Genomic DNA, 20,114 nt, shown 5'->3' with positions numbered 1-20,114 from the left:
TTGATTCAGGTGCCTGATGTCACATAGTGGATTAAAATTTGATAAATGTCATTTGTATCCTCTTCTCATTTCCCTTTTTCCCTCATCCACACAACCTGTGAATCTTTTTGCTCAGTTTTTTTTCCCACTTCTTCTCATCTCCATTCTGCTAATTCTTTTTTTTTAATTAAGATTATAACAAATTAATTTATTTATTTTTGTCTGCGTTGGGTCTTCATTGTGGTGCATGGGCTTCTCATTGCCGTGGCTTCTCTTGTTGCAGAGCACGGGCTTTAGGTGTGTAGGCTTCAGTAGTTGTGGTGTGCGGGCTCAGTAGTTGTTGCTCGCGGGCTGTAGAGCGCAGGCTCAGTAGTTGTGGTGCACGGGCTTAGTTGCTCCGCGGCATGTGGGATATTCCTGGACCAGGGCTCGAACCCGTGTCCCCTGCGTTGGCAGGCAGATTCTTAACCACTGAGCCACCAGGGAAGTCCCCCATTCAGCTAATTCTCATTTTCATCTAGGCCTACCTTTTCCACTGACTCTACTGTACTCTGAGGAACTACCTAATCCCTTAACCCAATCAGAGAGAAACCTTTCGTGTTTCTTAACTGAAACTTTCCTGTTTACTATAATTTTTATAACTAACTCCTCAGTTCTAGAAACATCTCCTGGCCACTAGAGCATCCTTAAGAATTTATTGTCTTCGAAACAAAAACTTTAAGAGAAAGCAAAAAGAATTTCTGTAGCTCCAATTTCCTAGCCTGAGGTCTCTTATTCCATGGATCTGAAAGCAGTCCTGCTGGCATAATTTCCGTTTCTTTCTCCCATAAACACAGTCCAACATACTGTAAGTTTGTAAACGTATACATTACTTCATGCCTGCCATATGTATAGCTACTGTGATGTAAAGGCATAGCAGAACTTCCCCATTTTTTCCTAAGGAACGGTGGTACTTAAATGTAAGCATTCGGTGGGGGGGGGGAGTCATTTATATGAAGAATCTAAGTGAGGTGAGAAGGATCCAAATATATTAAGCACTTTCAGTCATCAGACTATAATTTAGAGATTTCTCTTATTTAATCCTCACAAAAACTCTGAGTAATTATCTCTATCTCATATAAGTTAAGTAACTTGTTCAGAGTCACCTAATCAGCAAATGGAAAAGCTGAAATTTTACAGTTATGTATATGTAACTCCAAAGCCTCGAAAGCTTTCCTCCGTTGGTAAGCCATGCTTCCTTCTGGAAGTGGGGGTAGGCAGGGGACAAGAGTTACAGTATTTGATGTAGAATAGGCGGCGCGTGTGTTCATTTTTTGCCTCCAATGAGCCAGCCACAGAAAGAAACCAGTGTCACTGGGAGTAAGAGGGATGAGTATCTGGTGGTACAGGGGCTCCCCCTTAACTTTAATCTCTGTCTTTCAGCCTGTTCTTCCGGCTAGTTCACATGGAGTAGAAGTGCTTTCTGCTGAGGATCTTGAGCCTAGCAGTCGTGATTATATGAGGGTTTATGTAAACATTCACTTGACACATTTGTCTTCTTTGAAAGTTATTACGACTTGCAAAGCAGTAAATTCTCAAAAACCATCATAAGCATGCCATTTTTTCACACAGAATTGAGAGTTTCACAGTAGTTCTCAAGATTGTTTGGAATGATAAACTAGTCTGTGGTCTTGACATTTCTTCCAGCCTTCGTCTGTGGCACTTTTCGCCTTAACTGTCTTTTGCTACCAGATTCTGTGAGCAAAGCTTAAAGTTGAGGAATGCTGTTTCTTCCCTTGTCCTCAAGGTTAATAAATACTTTTTGCATGTCCACCATGCACTGAGTCGTGCCAGGCACTAAGGGCTTAAGTGTAAACACATCATGGTTCCTGCCCAGCAGAGAAGTCGGAAGATCATTGCAGTTTAGGGTGATAATCCGGCACCATCAGTCATGATCAGCTCTTTACCTCTCCAGTTTTATCTCTTGCTGCCCTTACCTTTTTCTCACCTCTGTTATTCCTTCTGTGACTGACTCTCTCAGATTTTAGAAGTCACTTAATTCAAGATATTTTCTCTCATTTCTCAGGAGAAAGCTAGATGCCCCCAGCCCCATCAATATGTGTTTGCGTAGCACCTAGGTACTTATCATGCTCCATTGTCGATCCTACTTATTTGAACTGTAATCACCTTAAGGACAAAAACTATTCTTTTTAGTTCCAGCGCATTGCTGGGCACATAATCAGTGACCAGGAAATCTTTGTCTGAATTCTGCTTGAGTGACTAAGAAAAGGCTCTTAATAGTGGAAGCAACATTTGAGCCAATTCTTAAAGGATGGGTAGGAGTTCCCTAGATGGATCTGGGAAAGAAATTCCAGGCCAAGGGAGTGGTTTGTACAAATAGATGAGACAATGAAGAGTTTACAAGTGACTAGCAAGGCATTCTAATTTCCACATGGAATATGAGACATAGGTTATTAATTGTAGGATGTTATCTCCTATTCAGAGCCAGCCAGACTAGATTAGAGTTAGATGGTGGAATAAAGAATAGAAAGCTGCTCCCACCCCCAATTATATATAAAGAAGTTGAAAATTAGTCTTTTACTTGAATATGTATCTGTGTGACCTGTTAATAATTTCTGTTGGTCAGCCTTTCCTAGAGGAAAGTGACTCTCTTCCCAACCTCTCACTAGAGCTCACCTCCTTGAGACATCTCAAACTTAAAGTGGTATGCTGATTAAGCTGAGGGAGATGTAATTGAAATAGCGAAGAGCTTACTCTCCTAGGTAAGCCAATTTATATTGGTACCTCAGCATAAAAGTACATTTAAATGGAAGCATTATACTTTTGTGATTGATCTTGTAAACTGTTTATTGACAATATAAAACATGTTCTCACCTTAGTGTCTGATGTGCTGGCCAACAAAAAGTTTTGGAATTGTAAGTGTCACTAAAGGTTTTGAATGTTCAGCAGTGTTTGTTTAGAAACAGTTCTTCGATAAAATGAGACTGGTTGGGGGCTTCAATTGCTATCTAAATCTAAGCTGTAACTTAGATTCCTTTGCATATTAAACTTTATAAGGCCTTTTTTGCTCTTTCCCTAAATAAAATAGGAAGAGATTCACAAATTTTAATCGGTTACTTGCCCCATTCCTTGAGGCAATAAGCTGTGGAAGAAAAGTACTCTAAAAAGAGAGTATCTTATTAGGTGACACTTAAGAGAGAGTTGTCTACTTCTTATAAAGTTGAAGTGAGAGTTACCTTTGCATTTCTAAACTGTAGTGCATGGAAAACTAGAATGAACATAAGGCCTTATTGTTAAATTTTAAAGCCATCAGTGGGCCAATACTTTCCCCTCTCCCTGCTTGTCTGCTTTTGTCAGCACAAAGTAAATATTGATTGTTAAAATGAAACTGAAACATGTTGGTTAGGGAACATGTGTTGGTTTGGTCCATAGGCGACAGAATTAGAATCTCTGAGAGATTTGTCATTGTTGTAGAGTGTGAACTTCCCTGGGAAATGAATATATCTTTAGGAAATAAATATTGCCTTGGCCATTTATACAAGAGCCAAAGTGAGTCCTGGAGTTAGAATCAGGAGACTTAGGTTTTAGTCCTGTCTCTGAGCAAAGCATTTAACCTCTTGAACCCTCAATTTCCTTCTTCTGTAAAGAATAGGAGATTGAGCCAAATGATCACGAAGAATCCTTTTTCTAATCTTTGAGTTTATTGCTGCTTTCAAATACCCAAGATCAGCAGTGAGCCAAGTCAAGTTGGACATTTAAATTTGGCAGGTGGTAAACAGCAGCCATATGAGGATCCTTAAATCTATCTGTTCTACTCTTGTATAATTCTGTCAACATGAACTAGATTCTATAATACTGTTTCTGGGCTCTGTGTGTGTGTGTGTGTATGTGTATGTGTGTTTAATGTGCCTGGTTTGAACTAATTCATGATAATACACACATCTGGGCTGTTCCATCTGCTTAATGTTTCTGTGCACCAACCTGATTGTGTTCAGACTTCCTCCCTGGACTGCTTCTTCCAGTTTGCTCTCTGGATTCATGGTACAGAAATGTCATCCTCTTCCGTTTCTGACTAAGCTCCTTGTAATGACTGGGTTTTCTGCCATGTACCATTGTCTGGCTGCCCCTGACCTGCCCTCTCCTTTTTTGACTTTTTTTTTTTTTACTGTAACAGCTGTGATAGGTATTGCTTGCATTTACTGAGAGCTTTCCATGTGCCAGGCACATTACAAAGTGCTTTATTTCTGTTCATGTCATTTAATGCCTTGTACCGGTAAGTATTGTTATGCCCACTTTACAAATGAGGAAACTGAGGCTCAGGGAGGTGAAATAACTTGCCTAGTGTTAACACCTAGTCATAGATCTGGAATTAAAATTTTAGTCTGCCTCCAAAGCTCATCTTCTTAAACGATATGCTGTATTGTCTGCATGATGATGATAACTACAGTATGCTGAGCACCTACTAGGTGCTGGGCTATGCATTTGCCACCTTTTGCTTCCCCATTTTACAGTAGTGGGTGGTGCTCTTGCACATGATCTGCTTTTAGGCTAATAAATGTAAGGGCCAGCTTAGAAGGAATTTGACATTCTTAGATTGGAACATTCTTTTAATGTAAAGTTTTGCTGTTTTTTTCCTTTTATTCTTTCCTATTTTAATGGTCAATATCATAATTTTTTTTACTACTACCAGTACTAACAACTGAGTTTTGCCCAAGTGTACACTTTTTTTTTTCTTACTGATGCCTTAGCATTGTCGTTTTCTTATTCCTTACCTTCGCTATTTTTTTAACCAAAAGCAGATAATAGAGATAATGGGGAAAGAGGAACAGGTGCTAAGGAAAGGCAAAGGAAAAATCCAGATACTAGAAATCTTTCCAGAATCTCAGTTTGGAGAACAAAGTTTTAAACTAAAAGCTCGGTTTTAGGGGTAGCTGTCATTTGTTAATGGAATATTAGGGTTTTGACAAACACAGGATTTGACCTCAGTAACCTTATTCTCATCTGATAATAGGGTGAATAATATATTCTTCACAATGCCTGTTTATTTGTGCTGATAATTAAAGGACATAGACAGTATAAAACTCCTTAATATAGTGCTCAAAATTGTTAGTTCCCCCTTTACCTTCAGATGTTAAATTCATCAAGCTATATCCTTAATATTTATCTATATGGCTGTATATAAATTAGTTATAGCTGAATAAAAAAGAAAAATCAGCATGCAGGCTGGCCCTTCCATTGCTGCATGTGGTTAGCCAATACTGCCTATGTATTATATGCAGCACGTAGGGCCACTCCCTATAGTTTTGTATTCCTCGAGATCATTATTGAACTTCAGCAGAAAGAGAAATATTGCATAATACCTTACAAATATTTATTTCAAGTTTACTATTTTAGTAAGCAAAATTTTCAGAAATATTTCTTTTTATTTTTAGAAAAGGTATATTTAATTCTAAAATATTGTTCCTAATGTTATTAATTCCCAGTACACAGATCTCATTCTGCTCTGAGTATGCCACTCACAGGTACAAAATACAGTTTTAGAGCAAGCAGTGAAATGTCAGAATGGTCTGATTTTGAGTTAAGCCTGTATCTAAAATGTACCTTTGAATGGACTTCTGCTCCCATCAGCCTGCTTACGCATAACCCTGATGTTTTTTGTGTGATTAAATTTACAAATTCTTTCGTAGACTCTTGAGCAGCCTCCCTTTCTTTGTGACTATGAGTCTGGAAAGTTGTAACCCAGCTCAGTGTCAGAAAAAGTAGGTGTGGACTTTGAGGGCTGTACCACTCAGCAGCTAGAATGTGGTTGGCAGTCTCCTCCCCTTCCTGCACTTGAGCTCTTCACAGTGTGCACTCTGGAATGACAGGCATTCCTATGTGAAGAGAGCCAGCGTGAAGACATATTTGTGAGAAACACCAGTGCCTTGTCCGGGATACAGGGAAACAGAAACTCCTGCAGATGAACTGACTTCCTGCCATTTCCTGACGTCTGGCGGTGACACTGAGAGAGGAGTGCATGTCCCCTCCTTATGTGGATTTATCGTTTAAGAAAAGTTTGCTTTGATCGGGGACAATTTGTTGTTGTGAGACACATCAGACAACATAATCATGGGGCAAGCTGACATCTCCAGACCGGTAAATCCAGATGGAGTTGGTGAGTAATAGAAGGCAAAGAAACAAAATCTTGACAGAGGCAAGGCAGATCTGTAGGTGAAGTTGACTATTTTATAGGAATTTGAATGTGAGGATTTTGATTTTTTAACTTTGGGATGTTTATCACTTTGTGAAGAATAAATGAAAAAATAAGTTAATTTTTCATTCAGTTATATTAATTTACCACTCATAGTTGCGTTTTACTGGATCCTTTTGGACTTTTTAAAGATAATATTGCTAGTAAACCATCTGTTAACTTCTTGCCCTTGCAGAACATAAGTGCTACAGGAACTCATGTTTAGAAATCAGTGGTGTTTTACTGCTCTTTTGCAGGACTTGGGCAGCTGATATATACATGTGGTATAGAATTTGAATTGTTGACTTCTATAAACAGGACCTGTTTTGTTTTGTTTTGTTTTGTTGGCTGCGGCATGCGGGATCTTAGTTCCCCGACCAGTTCCACCAGGCCCCCTGAAGTGAAGCACAGAGTCCTAACCACTGGACCACCAGGCAATTCCCGACAGGACCATTTTTGAGATTTGACTTAATTTTTTAGACTCAGTTATACATTTTCCAAATAAGTCTCAGGCTTTTTCCATTGTGCTGGTGTTTCCGTTTCTCATAAGGCAATACTTGGTGTAAACATTTCTGAAGGCAGTGCTTTGCAGTTGAAGTGTTATTGTCTCAGAGATAGCTGGAGACCAGGCTGATAAGTGTAGCCGGAGTTTCAAAGCATATAAGTGAAATGGAAGTCCACTGTCACTAAAAAGACTCATTTTTCCAACCTTGTGCGGTTTTGTATAAAATGAAGATGAAAAGGTGGGAAAGATAGATTTAAGTGGATATTCATTAAAGGCTTCCTAAATATAAACAAAGTGGGGGAAAGCCTGTGAATCATTTCTTGACATTATACTTTTTTTTTTTTTAAGATTTATACCTTCTTATACCTTCTCTCTGTTTATGAAGCAGCAGAAAACATGTTCAGTCCCAGGATGCTTTTTTTTCCCCCAGAAATGAAAAATGTTAGTGAGTTTAAAGAAAACCATAAAATGTGGGAACACAGGTAACACGCCCAAATGTGTCTCATGATTTAATGTAATTTCATTTCTAAAAGTATGTTTTCCCCTGAGAACTTGCCAGATGAAATTCCTACAAAGTACTTTTTATGTTTTATTGATACTGAGGCACATGGATCGCAAAGTGAGTCATTGAGCCACAGATTTTTAAGACTGAAATCAGATCTTGACTTACTTTACTTTGATCACCAGGGCTGAGTCCATATCAATTCAGTAGCTCAGTTGTTTTGTTTTTTTTTCCCTTAATGAAATCGTTTACGTTGTGTTGGCCGAAAAATTAGTACGATGTTACGGGAAAACCCGAATGAACTTTTTGGCCAACCCAATGGCTAGAAAAGGGTATAGAGGAAAATATAAAGGACCCTCTGGGGCCTCTACTCAGCTTAAGAGATGAAATTAAAAACAGAGTTATATCCCACCCCACCCCTCTCTCTATGCCTACATTCCCTTATGATGGCATTTTGCTTGTTTGCTCCCAGAGGTAACCATTCTCCTGAATTTGGTAAATTCCCTTTTGGGCCACTAAATTCTCCTGTGGTTTCTACTACAAAGGTGGTTCTACGTTAACAAGTCAGGATGTAAATCATGCTAGGCATTTATCTATGAGATGGAAATGAAAGGTCTTTGAAAAGCAAGAAATGGGTAAGCAGGTACAACGTACTAATGAGTGGTGATATTTATGAAGAATGCCCATTTAACATCTATATACTAGACAAAAAATTTCATCTCAACAGATAAAGTTTCAAATTTTTTCTGACGATTAAAAAAAAGTAGGACTCATCATTCATCAATTTTTCTTTCTACCAATAACCCTAATAAAAGTCCTATGAAGTGGGGAGTTCCCTGGTGGCCTAGTGGTTAGGATTCTGGGCTTCCACTGCCACGTCTCAGGTTCAATCCCTGGTCTGGGAACTGAGATCCCGCAAGCCGTGCAGCGTGGCCAAAAAAAAAAAAAAAAGATTTACTGAGATAAAACTTTCAAATAATACTTTGTAGTTCTCAGTCAACATAAAAAGCTGTTTCTGTGTTCACTAGAATCCTTTACTATGTATCATATTAAAACAAACAGCTAAAAAAAAAAAACAGCTAATTTAGCACATGTCCTTAAATTAGGCACAAGACCAAAGATATTTATTTATTTATTTAGCTGAGCCGGGTCTTAGTTGCGGCACACGGGATCTTTAGTTGCAGCATGAGAACCCTCAGTTGCGGCATGCATGTGGGATCTAGTTCCCTGACCAGGGATCGAATCCAGCCCCCTGCATTGGGAGCATGGAGTCTTAGCCACTGGACCACCAGAGAAGTCCCAAGAATTTTAGTGAACTCTACCCAACCATTTAGGCTGGAACTTTCCTTCTCTCTCTACCTTTCCATTCCCCCTCTCTAGCTCTTCCCCCCCCCCATCATATACCTTTCACTTAATAATTAACCTCTTTTTTCCCCACTTTTCCTTTGTATAAGAATATATTGCTTTAAAAGATGTCATATTGTAATACAGGAGTTCCCAATCCCCGGGCCGCATACCGGTATCCCCATCACTCATATTACTGCCTGAACCATCCCCCACGCACCCCCCCATCCATGGAAAAATTGTCTTCCACGAAACTGGTCCCTGCTGGCAAAAAGGTTGGGGACCACTGTTGTAATATTTCCTCTTTCCTTCGTTCCTTTTCCGTCAGTATTCGATTCATTTTACTCTGAAATTTGTTGTTATGTGTTCTCCCACGTGAGAATAGGAGTGGTTTTGGGAAAGGTGCTTTAGAAATAATTTTGTTATTTGGAGGCAAAGTTAGTAAGGAGATTGCTGGATGAATAAATTTTAATATAGCTATAGAACAGTATTAACATAGAAATAAATAATAGATGGATTAATTAAAAATAAACTTCTTCATGAGACTTGAAAGAAGAACACTTGGCATTATTGGGTCACCAGAATTATCAGAGACATTTCTCATACCTATCTAGATCTAAAAATAAATGCTTCTGAGAAAGAAGGAACAGGTATACTTTCTTCATATAATCCAGGAATCAAGAGAAAGTGTTAGGGCTGTGTCATGAACTCCTTAAAGGATTTTCTGTTGAATACCAATCAAAAATTATTATTCCCTCTTTCTGCTTCAGTAGATTTTCTGAATGGCCTATTGTCACAACAGTGTATTCCCTCTTTCTACTTGCAAGTTAATTTTGATAGGTTTAAAGTTTTTTTCCATGAGAGAATATATTTTCTGGCACCTCACCTTAAAACCTTTCTCTCAACTTAGAACTTTTATCAAAAAAGTATACGTATCAAATTGCCAGAGTAAAGCAGCATCACTTCTTGACGCAGTTACGGTCGAAGATCTGTTTTCCCAGAGCTGGAACCTCAGACCTAATTGTACCTGCAGGTACAGAGAGAGACCTTCTCCCTGGCTATCTTCTTGAGTGCTTTGCCCAGTTCTATTTCCCAAAGGTCAGAACTATGCAGTATTTCCAAGGGAAGTTATGGGCCTGCTCTAGACAAAGCCTGCTTTTGTTCATTAGTGGCAGGTTTTGCTTTCTGTAATTTTGTTGCAGTTTTCTAAAACAGTTTTTTAAATTCAATAATAATCCTCTTTCAGAAGGCAAAAATGAGTATAAGTACAATAGTGTAAGTACCATAAATTAGTGTTCTCATTTACAGAGTTCTAATGCTGTTAAAATGATTGTATAAAAGCAATATCTGTTTCAAGCTAGATGGGCATAAAAGATAATTAAAGAGAACCATTAGATTATAAAAGTAATTGGCCACAATATATTTAAGTCAAACCATTATGCTGTATACCTTAAACTTAAAAAAAAAAAGATAATTGGTACCTCTTGATAATGGAGTATGTATCTTGTTGTACAAAGCTATGTATTTTTAAGTTTCGGACAATAACTGATTATTAAAAGTTTTGGGGCTAAAATGAGAGAATTTTATACACTTTAAATCTACACATTTTTTAAGACCCAACAAGGTATAAGAAATAAGTGTGGAACTAAGACAGTCCCAGTAATTTTGTTGCTTATTACTAAGCCTAGTGAAGGGGAGTGGGTAGTGAAGGCTATCTTGAAAACTAAGTTATCTGTCAACTACAATTGCCTGTGCCTTACCTTGCCTTCCATCGTGAATGACTAATTGGTTGTAAATCAGATTCTCAAATGAACTAAGTTTACCGGTTAACCCTGTTTTATCCCTTATGTCTAGCAAGTAATGTAGGTATAACATGTATCTGTAGCAAATAGTTTATCTGAAGATGAAAAGTGCTAAGTAATTTTTTAAAAATACTATACATTTATTTTAAAATCACCTCAGAAATTCATCTGGAACAACTAAACTTGAACTAAAAAACATTGAATTAAATGTTGACCAGGAAAAAAACTGAGGGTTGAAGAAAGAAACTGCTAGAACTCTGCATAATATGTGATATAAGAAACAAGCCTCTGAAATGTGAGGTGCTACAACTTGGAGGAGGGAGTAAGTAGTTTAAACACCGGGGCATAGTTTCAGGGTACTTCTCAAACTGGAAACTCCAAACTGTAATTAGTTATCTTCCTCTCCTAACCTCCACCCCCTACAAAAAACACCAAGACCTCCAACTCTGTGACTTGCTTTCCTAGTGGCCTGTGGCTGCATGACTTCTTTGGAACACACAATCCTAAAACTATAGCCAGCATTCTACACCCTGTTTTCTGGCAAACAAAGGGAAACAAGGAGGGAAAAGCCACCTTGTTTTGGTTCTCATGGAAAACAGAAAGGGACCATAAGGACATTTTAAATTCCATACTGAGTTTAAATAGAAACAATGTGGTATCCAAATGTGACTCCAAGCCTGTATTTCTTCTGTCAAATTGGAAATGGGGGCTTCCCTGGTGGCGCAGTGGTTAAGAATCAGCCTGCCAGTGCAGGGGACACGGGTTTGAGCCCTGGTCCGGGAAGATCCCACAACTAAGCCTGTTCACCACAACTACTGAGCCTGCGCTCTAGAGCTGCAAGCCACAACTACTGAGCCTGCATGCCACAACTACTGAAGCCGTGTGCCTAGAGCCTGTACTCTGCAACAAGAGAAGCCACCGCAAGGAGAAGCCCGCACACTGCAACGAAGAGTAGCCCCCGCTTGCCGCAACTAGAGAAAGCCCGCGCGCAGCAACAAAGACCCAGTGCAGCCAAAAATTAATTAATTAATTAATTAATTAATTTTTAAAAATTGGAAATGGGAGGGAGATGGTCATAAAATCAGAATTGTTGAGAACAAATATTTGGTTGATGTGCAAATTTGCTTATGAACAGTTTCAAATTCACTTCCCTAAGCCCTTTATTTATGAGTGCAGAAACAATATTTGAGGTGTAATTGTATCATTAAAAATAAAAAAGATGGTTTCTCAATACCTGAGTATACTTTTTCTTGTATAATTTATTCATCCATCAGTTTTTCTTTCTATTGGAGTTTTCTAAGTGATGCAATTGAATTTTCTTAAAGTCAGACAAAAATTCACAGTAAGAAGCCTGAATAGTTTCAATGGATCCAAGAATGCTATGGAGATTAGTGGCTTCAATTAGATCTAATCAGCCACTGCTATCAAGAATTTATGCATACTTTAAAACCCTTTATTCCACAGCTGAAAAGTTTACACCTGGTGAATTTAGATTACTGTTAAATTTGGTCTCTAGCTCCTTTAGCACAAGATTGTACTCACGGTGAACAAGGGTGGTATTCTTAAAAGAATGCAGGACTAGAAACTGTTGTTTGGGTGATCCAAATCTACTTACTTAAACATGTGTCACTACTCCAAGAAAATGTCCTTGAATGGTTTAATTTGCTTAATACTTCAGACTGATTTTTATGTAGGAAATAATTCTTTTTTTTTTTTTTAATTTATTTTTGGCTGCATTGGGTCTTCGTTGCTGAGCGCGAGCTTTCTCTAGTTGTGGCGAGCGGGGTCTTCTCTTCGTTGCAGTGCATGGGCTTCTCACTGCGGTGGCTTCTCTTGTCACGAAGCATGGGCTCTAGGCACACGGGCTTCAGTAGTTGTGTCACGCGGGCTCAGTAGCTGTGCCTTGCGGGCTCTAGAGCGCAGGCTCAGTAGTTGTGGCGCACGGGCTTAGTCGCTCCACGGCATGTGGGATCTTCCTGGACCAGGGCTCGAACCTGTGTCCTCTGCATTGGCAGGTGGATTCTTAACCACTGTGCCACCAGAGAAGCCCAGAAATAATTCATTTTTATAGGAACCTAATGTTTAGAAAGAATTGTTTTCTTTTGTGTACTTATATATATGCTGGACTTTGTTTATTAACTGTAATGATTTGAAAGCTCCCACTTTCAAAGTAAATTTGTTTTTATTCCAATTATAAAAGCCATACGTGTTCACTGTAAAAAACACACACACACACAAAATATAAGAACCTAGAAGAAGCACAGATATCCTGTAGTCCTATCATCAAATTATATTTACATTTTCATTTAGTTCTTTCCATTCTCCTTTTTTTTTTGAATTTTTGAATTTTATTTTATTTATTTTTTTATACAGCAGGTTCTTATTAGTTATCTATTTTATACATATTAGTGTATATATGTCAATCCCAATCTCCCAATTCATCCCACCACCAACACCCCACCCCCCTGCCCACCACTTTCCCCCCTTGGTGTCCATACGTTTGTTCTCTACATCTGTGTCTCTTTTTCTGCCCTGGAAACTGGTTCATCTATACCATTTTTCTAGGTTCCACATATATGCGTTAATATACGATATTTGTTTTTCTGACTTACTTCACTCTATATGACAGTCTCTAGATCCATCCACGTCTCTACAAATGACCCAGTTTCGTTCCTTTTTATGTCTGAGTAATATTCCATTGTATATATGTACCACATCTTCTTTATCCATTCATCTGTCGATGGGCATTTAGGTTGCTTGCATGACCTGGCTATTGTAAATAGTGCTGCAATGAACATTGGGGTGCATGTGTCTTTGAATTATGGTCTTCTCAGGGTATATGCCCAGTAGTGGGATTGCTGGGTCATATGGTAATTCTATTCTTAGTTTTTTAAGGAACTTCCATACTGTTCTCCATAGTGGCTGTATCACTTTACATTCCAACCAACAGTGCAAGAGGGTTCCCTTTTCTCCACACCCTCTCCAGCATTTGTTGTTTGTAGATTTTCTTATGATGCCCATTCTAACTGGTGTGAAGTGATGCCTCATTGTAGTTTTGATTTGCAGTTCTCTAATAATTAGTGATGTTGAGCAGCTTTTCATGTGCTTCTTGGCCATCTGTATGTCATCTTTGGAGAAATGTCTATTTAGGTCTTCTGCCCATTTTTTGATTGGGTTGTTTGTTCTTTTAATATCAAGCTGCATGAGCTGTTTATATATTTTGGAGATTAATCCTTTGACCGTTGATTCATTTGCAAATATTTTCTCCCATTCTGAGGGTTGTCTTTTCGTCTTGTTTGTAGTTTCCTTTAATGTGCAAAAGCTTTTAAGTTTCATTAGGTCCCATTTGTTTATTTTTGTTTCTATTTCCATAACTCTAGGAGGTGGATCAAAAAAGATCTTGCTTTGATTTATGTCAAAGAGTGTTCTTCCTATGTTTTCCTCTAAGAATTTTATAATGTCCAGTCTTACGTTTAGGTCTCTAACCCATTTTGAGCTTATTTTTGTGTATGGTGTTAAGGAGTGTCCTAATTTCATTCTTTTACATGTAGCTGTCCAGTTTTCCCAGCACCACTTATTGAAGAGATTGTCTCTTCTCCATTGTATATCTTTGCCTCCTTTGTCATAGATTAGTTGACCATAGGTACGTGGGTTTATCTCTGGACTTTCTATCCTGTTCCATTGATCTATATTTCTGTTTTTATGCCAGTACCACATTGTCTTGATTACTGTAGCTTTGTGGTATAGTCTGAAGTCAGGGAGTCTGATTCCTCCAGCTCCGTTTTTTTCCCTCAAGACTACTTGGGCTATTCGGGGTCTTTTGTCTCTCCATACAAATTTTAAGATTTTTTGTTCTAGTTCTGTAAAAAAATGCCACTGGTAATTTGATAGGGATTGCATTGAATCTGTAGATTGCTTTGGGTAGTATAGTCATTTTCACAATATTGATTCTTCCAATCCAAGAACATGGTATATCTCTCCATCTGTTTGTGTCATCTTTGATTTCTTTCATCAGTGTCTTATAGTTTTCTGAGTACAGGTCTTTTACCTCCTTAGGTAGGTTTATTCCTAGGTATTTTATTCTTTTTGTTGCAATGGTGAATGGGATTGTTTCCTTAATTTTTCTTTCTGGTCTTTCATTGTTAGTATATAGGAATGCAAGAGATTTCTGTGCATTAATTTTGTATCCTGCTACTTTACCAAATTCATTGATTAGCTCTAGTAGCTTTCTGGTGGCATCTTTAGGATTCTCTATGTATAGTATCATGTCATCTGCAAACAGTGACAGTTTGACTTCTTCTTTTCCAATTTGTATTCCTTTTATTTCTTTTTCTTCTCTGATTGCCGTGGCTAGGACTTCCAAAACTATGTTGAATAATAGTTGCGAGAGTGGACATCCTTGTCTCGTTCCTGATCTTAGAGGAAATGCTTTCAGTTTTTCACCATTGTGAATGATGTTAGCTGTGGGTTTGTCATATATGGCCTTTATTATGTTGAGGTAGGTTCCCTTTGTGCCCAGTCTCTGGAGAGTTTTTAATCATAAATGGGTGTTGAATTTTGTCAAAAGCTTTTTCTGCATCTATTGAGATGATCATATGGTTTTTCTTCTTAAATGTGTTAATATGGTGTATCACATTGATTGATTCATGTATATTGAAGAATCCTTGCATCCCTGCGATAAATCCCACTTGATCATGGTGTATGGTCCTTTTAATGTGTTGTTGGATTCTGTTTGCTAGTGTTTTGTTGAGGACTTTTGCATCTATATTCATCAGTGATATTGGTCTGTAATTTTCTTTTTTTGTAGTATCTTTGTCTGGTTTTAGTATCAGGGTGATGGTGACCTCATAGAATGAGTTTGGGAGTGTTCCTTCCTCTGCAATTTTTTAGAAGACTTTGAGAAGGATGGGTGTTAACTCTTCTCTAAATGTTTGATAGAATTCACCTGTGAAGCCATCTGGTCCTGGACTTTTGTTTGTTGGAAGATTTTTAATTACAGTTTCAATTTCATTACTTGTGATTGGTCTGTTCATATTTTCTATTTCTTCCTGGTTCAGTCTTGGAAGGTTATACCTTTCTAAGAATTTGTCTGTTTCTTCCAGGTTGTCCATTTTATTGGCATAGAGTTGCTTGTAGTAGTCTCTTAGGATGCTTGGTATTTCTGAAGTGTCCATTGTAACTTCTCCTTTTTCATTTCTAATTTTACTGATTTGAGTCCTCTCCCTGCTTTTCTTGATGAGTCTGGCTAAAGGTTTATCAATTTTGTTTATCTTCTCAAAGAACCAGACTTTAGTTTTATTCACTTTGCTATATTGTTTTCTTTGTTTCTATTTCATTTATTTCTGCTCTGATCTTTATGATTTCTTTCCTTCTACTAACTTTGGGTTTTGTTTGTTCTTCTATCTCTAGTTCCTTTAGGTGTAAGGTTAGATTGTTTATTTGAGAGTTTTCTTGTTTCTTGAGGTAGGCTTGTATTGCTATAAACTTCCCTCTTAGAACCGCTTTTGCTGCATCCCATAGGTTTTGGATCGTCATGTTTTCATTGTCATTTGTCTCTAGGTATTTTTTGATTTCCTCTTTGATTTCTTCAGTGATCTCTTGCTTATTTAGTAACGTATTGTTTAGCCTCCATGTGTTTGTGTTTTTTACTTTTTTTCCCCTGTAATTGATTTCTGATCTCATAGCATTGTGGTCAGAAAAGGTGCTTGATATGATTTCAATTTTCTTAAATTTACCAAGGCTTGATTCGTGACCCAAGATGTGATCTGTCCTGGAGAATATTCCGTGTGCACTTGAGAAGAAAATGTAATCTGCTCTTTTTGGATGGAATGTCCTATAAATATCGATTAAATCTATCTGGTCTATGGTGTCATTTAAAACTTGTGTTTCCTTATTAATTTTCTGTCTGGATGATCTGTCCATTGGTGTAAGTGAAGTGTTAAAGTCCCCCACTATTATTGTGTTACTGTCGATTTCCTCTTTTCTAGCTGTTAGCAGTTGCCTTGTGTATTGAGGTGCTCCTATGTTGTGTGCATATATATTTATAATTATTATATCTTCTTCTTGGATTGATCCCTTGATCATTATGTTGTGTCCTTCCTTGTCTCTTGTATCATTCTTTATTTTAAAGTCTGTTTTATCTGATATGAGTATTGCTACTCCAGCTTTCTTTTGATTTCCATGTGCATGGAATATCTTTTTCCATCCCCTCACTTTCAGTCTGTATGTGTCCCTAGATCAGAAGTGGGTCTCTTGTAGACAGCATATATATGGGTCTTGTTTTTGTATCCATTCAGCGAGCCTGTGTCTTTTGGTTGGAGCATTTAATCCATTCACGTTTAAGGTAATTATTGATATGTATGTTCCTATTACCATTTTCTTAATGTTATGGGTTTGTTTTTGTAGGTCCTTTTCTTCTCTTGTGTTTCCCCCTTAGAGAAGTTCCTTTAGCATTTGTTGTAGAGCTGGTTTGGTGGTGCTGAATTCTGTTAGCTTTTGCTTGTCTGTAAAACTTTTGATTTCTCTGTCGAATCTGAATGATATCCTTGCTGGGTAGAGTAATCTTGGTTGTAGGTTCTTAACTTTCATCACTTTAAATATATCGTACCACTCTCTTCTGGTTTATAGAGTTTCTGCTGAGAAATCAGCTGTTAACCTTATGGGAGTTCCCTTGTATGTTATTTGTCGTTTTTCCCTTGCTGCTTTTAATAATTTTTCTTTGACTTTAATTTTTGCCACTTTGATTACTATGTGTCTCGGCGTGTTTCTCCTTGGGTTTATCCTGCCTGGGACTCTCTGCACTTCCTGGACTTGGGTGGCTATTTCCTTTCCCATGTTAGGGAAGTTTTCAACTATAATCTCTTCACATATTTTCTCAGGTCCTTTCTCTCATCTCCTTCTGGGACACCTATAATGCGAATGTTGTTAAGTTTAATATTGTCCCAGAGGTCTCTTAGGCTGTCTTCATTTCTTTTCTTTCTTTTTTCTTTATTCTATTCCACAGCAGTGAATTCCACCATTCTGTCTTCCAGGTCACTTATCCGTTCTTCTGCCTCAGTTATTTTGCTATTGATTCCTTCTAGTGTATTTTTCATTTCAGTTATTGTATTGTTCATCTCTGTTTGTTTGTTCCTTAATTTTCTAGGTGTTTGTTCTTTAATTCTTCTAGGTCTTTGTTAAACATTTCTTGCATCTTCTCGATCTTTGCCTCCATTCTTTATCCGAGGTCCTGGATCATCTTCACTATCATTATTCTGAATTCTTTTTCTGGAAAGTTGCCTATCTCCCCTTCATTTAGTTGTTTTTCTGGGGTTTTATGTTGTTCCGTCATCTGGTACAAAGTCCTCTGCCTTTTCATTTTGTCTAACTTTCTGTGAATATCCCATTCTCCTTTTTAATGTATATTATAGTTTTGGTAATGCAGTGCATGTAACTTCCTACTCTATTTTTAACCTATATTTGAAAAAATATGTGCATGGCCCTGGCCCCTCTTCTAGTTCTAAATAATACCTAGTTAGGGACTTCCCTGGTGATCCAGTGTTTAAGGATCTGCATTCCAATGCAAGGGACATGGGTTCAGTCCCTGGTTGGGGAACAAAGATCCCACATGCCACAGGGCATCTAAGCCCGCATGCTGTAGAGCCCACACGCCACAACTAGAGATAGCCCCCGCGCTGCAACAAAAGATCCCACATGCCGCAACAAAGATCCCACGTGCCGCAACTAAGACCCAACATAGCCATATAAATAAATAAATTAATTAATATTTTTTAAAAAAATAATAGGGACTTCCCTGGTGGTCCAGTGGTTGAGACTTTGCCTTTCAATGCAGGGGGTACGTGTTCCATCCCTGGTCAGGGAGCTAAGATCCCACATGCCTCTTGGCCAAAAAACCAAAACATAAAACAGAAGCCATATTGTAACAAATTCAATAAAGACTTCAAAAATGGTCCACATCAAAAAATAAATAGAGACTTCCCTCGTGGCTCAGTGGTTAAGAATCCGCCTGCCAATGCAGGGGATACAGGTTCGATCCCTGGTCCGGGAATATCCCACATGCCGCGGAGCAACTAAGCCCGTGCGCCACAGCTACTGAAGCGACCTGCATGCCGCAACTACTGAGCCCGCATGCTGCAACTACTGAAGCCCAAGTACTTAGAGCCCATGCTCCACAACAAGAGAAGCCACCGCAATGAGAAGCCCATGCACTGCAACGAAGAGTAGCCCCCGCTTGCTGCAACTAGAGAAAGCCCGCACATATCAATGAAGACCCAACGCAGCCAAAAAGAAAGAAAGAAAGAAAGAAAGAAGGGAAGAAAGGAAGGGAGGGAGGGAGGGAGGGAAGGAGGAAGGAAGGAAGGGAGGGAGGGAAGGAGGAAGGAAGGAAGGAAAGAAAGAAGGAAGGAAGAAAGAATTAGGTTACGTGCAGAGAATGTCTGCCTCTGTCTCTTTTAACATGCAAAAGTTTTCCAGATAGTAATCTGGAATTGCATTTAACAAGCTGACTAATCATAAGAATTGCCTGGGAAATTTTTTAAAAACAGATTTCTAGGTCCCAGCTCCTGGAGATTCTGTGTTTTGAAAAGGCAACTGAGCTGATTCCAAGTATTTGGAACATATTTGGGTGCCATGGAAATAATGTTCTGTTTGTCGTGAAAGTGAGGAGGGGAGAAGGGGAAGGAAAGGAGAATGTGAGAATATAAGAATAGGAATGAATGAATTTGGGATGATAACTGGGTCAGGACTGGGTGTGGCTGAACCTCACTGCAAGAGGCATACCAGTTTCTAAAAGTTTTATGGACATGAAGATTAAACACATTTTCATAAAGCATCAAAAAAAAAAAGTACTGCTCTCTTTGCTTTTTGTATTCAGTGCCTTGATGGCAGATGCATTCATTTTTATTGTAAGCTTTTGGTATTTTCCACACACACTGTGACATAATATAAACTGAACTTATTTTGAGTTCATATGCTAGCAGGCATAAATATGCTTGAAAGGATATCATGATTTTCTTGTTTTGAATGTATAAGAGAAAGAGGACACATAAATATGTTGTTCAGTATAATGAAGAACTAAAAGGGTTGAATTAAATCCTACTTTAGAAGGTGATTAGATATCCAAGAAGATAGTGGAAGCAGGCTAGATTGGATATATTTCATTTTAGGACTTCACAGACAGGAACTTTTCTGTGAATATGTTACCACCTAACATTCCTAAAGTTTTTGGCTATTTTTCTTTGTAAAAGCATCACATAGCACTAATAACCTTTACTTTCATACTGTTAGTTTGGGGTTTTGTTTGTTTTGGTTTGGGTTTTGGTTTTTTATATTATCTTCCCTATTACTTTTAACCAAACAGGCATTTTCCTGTGTGTCTTTTGGAACTCAGTGAATTTCACTCAGTGGGTGGGTTACCAAGAGATTTAAAATTTCAGTCCTTCCTTGTCTCTGTAAGGAAGGCTACTATTTGAGAATGAACAGCTTATGTTACTTAGCTCCATTTCTGAAAGTGTTATCCTTAACATATGTTAAATATCAATGTTATGATATCGTGAATGCTCTGAAATGTGTCCAGGTCTCATTGACATTCCATAATTGGTAGAATACTGTCTTAGTTAACGCACTCACTCCTAAAAACAGTACCATGTGTTCACGCTAGTGCCACTCTTGGCGGTCCATCCCAGGGTACCATTGAGGGGAAATTGTTAGGACAGGAGTTATTCTAAGTCTCTAGCAACTAAACTTTAAAAATAT

At 38.2% G+C, this 20,114-nt stretch overlaps 1 protein-coding gene across 16 annotated transcripts in view; it reads left to right on the top strand.

Annotated features, from left to right (window-relative positions):
• PHACTR4 (phosphatase and actin regulator 4) overlaps positions 1-20,114 on the top strand; it is a 152,048-nt gene that overhangs the window by 100,902 nt on the left and 31,032 nt on the right. For 2 of the 16 annotated variants that reach the window (XM_082347740.1, XM_082347730.1), the window contains exon 1: positions 5,847-6,133. The exons of 13 other annotated variants lie outside the window; for them this stretch is intronic. In XM_082347740.1, the coding sequence (XP_082203866.1) occupies positions 6,088-6,133 (46 nt within the window). In that variant the 5' untranslated portion in view covers positions 5,847-6,087. Of the gene's footprint in view, positions 1-5,838; positions 6,134-20,114 lie in introns of those variants that run through there. One more of the 16 variants, XM_082347739.1, reaches the window with a different exon arrangement.

The sequence above is a fragment of the Balaenoptera borealis genome, assembly GCF_965194805.1.
Source record: "Balaenoptera borealis genome assembly, chromosome: 1".
Lineage (NCBI taxonomy): Eukaryota > Metazoa > Chordata > Mammalia > Artiodactyla > Balaenopteridae > Balaenoptera > Balaenoptera borealis.
Note: the sequence above shows the minus strand (reverse complement) of the source record. Positions and strands in the feature narration are given on the sequence as shown.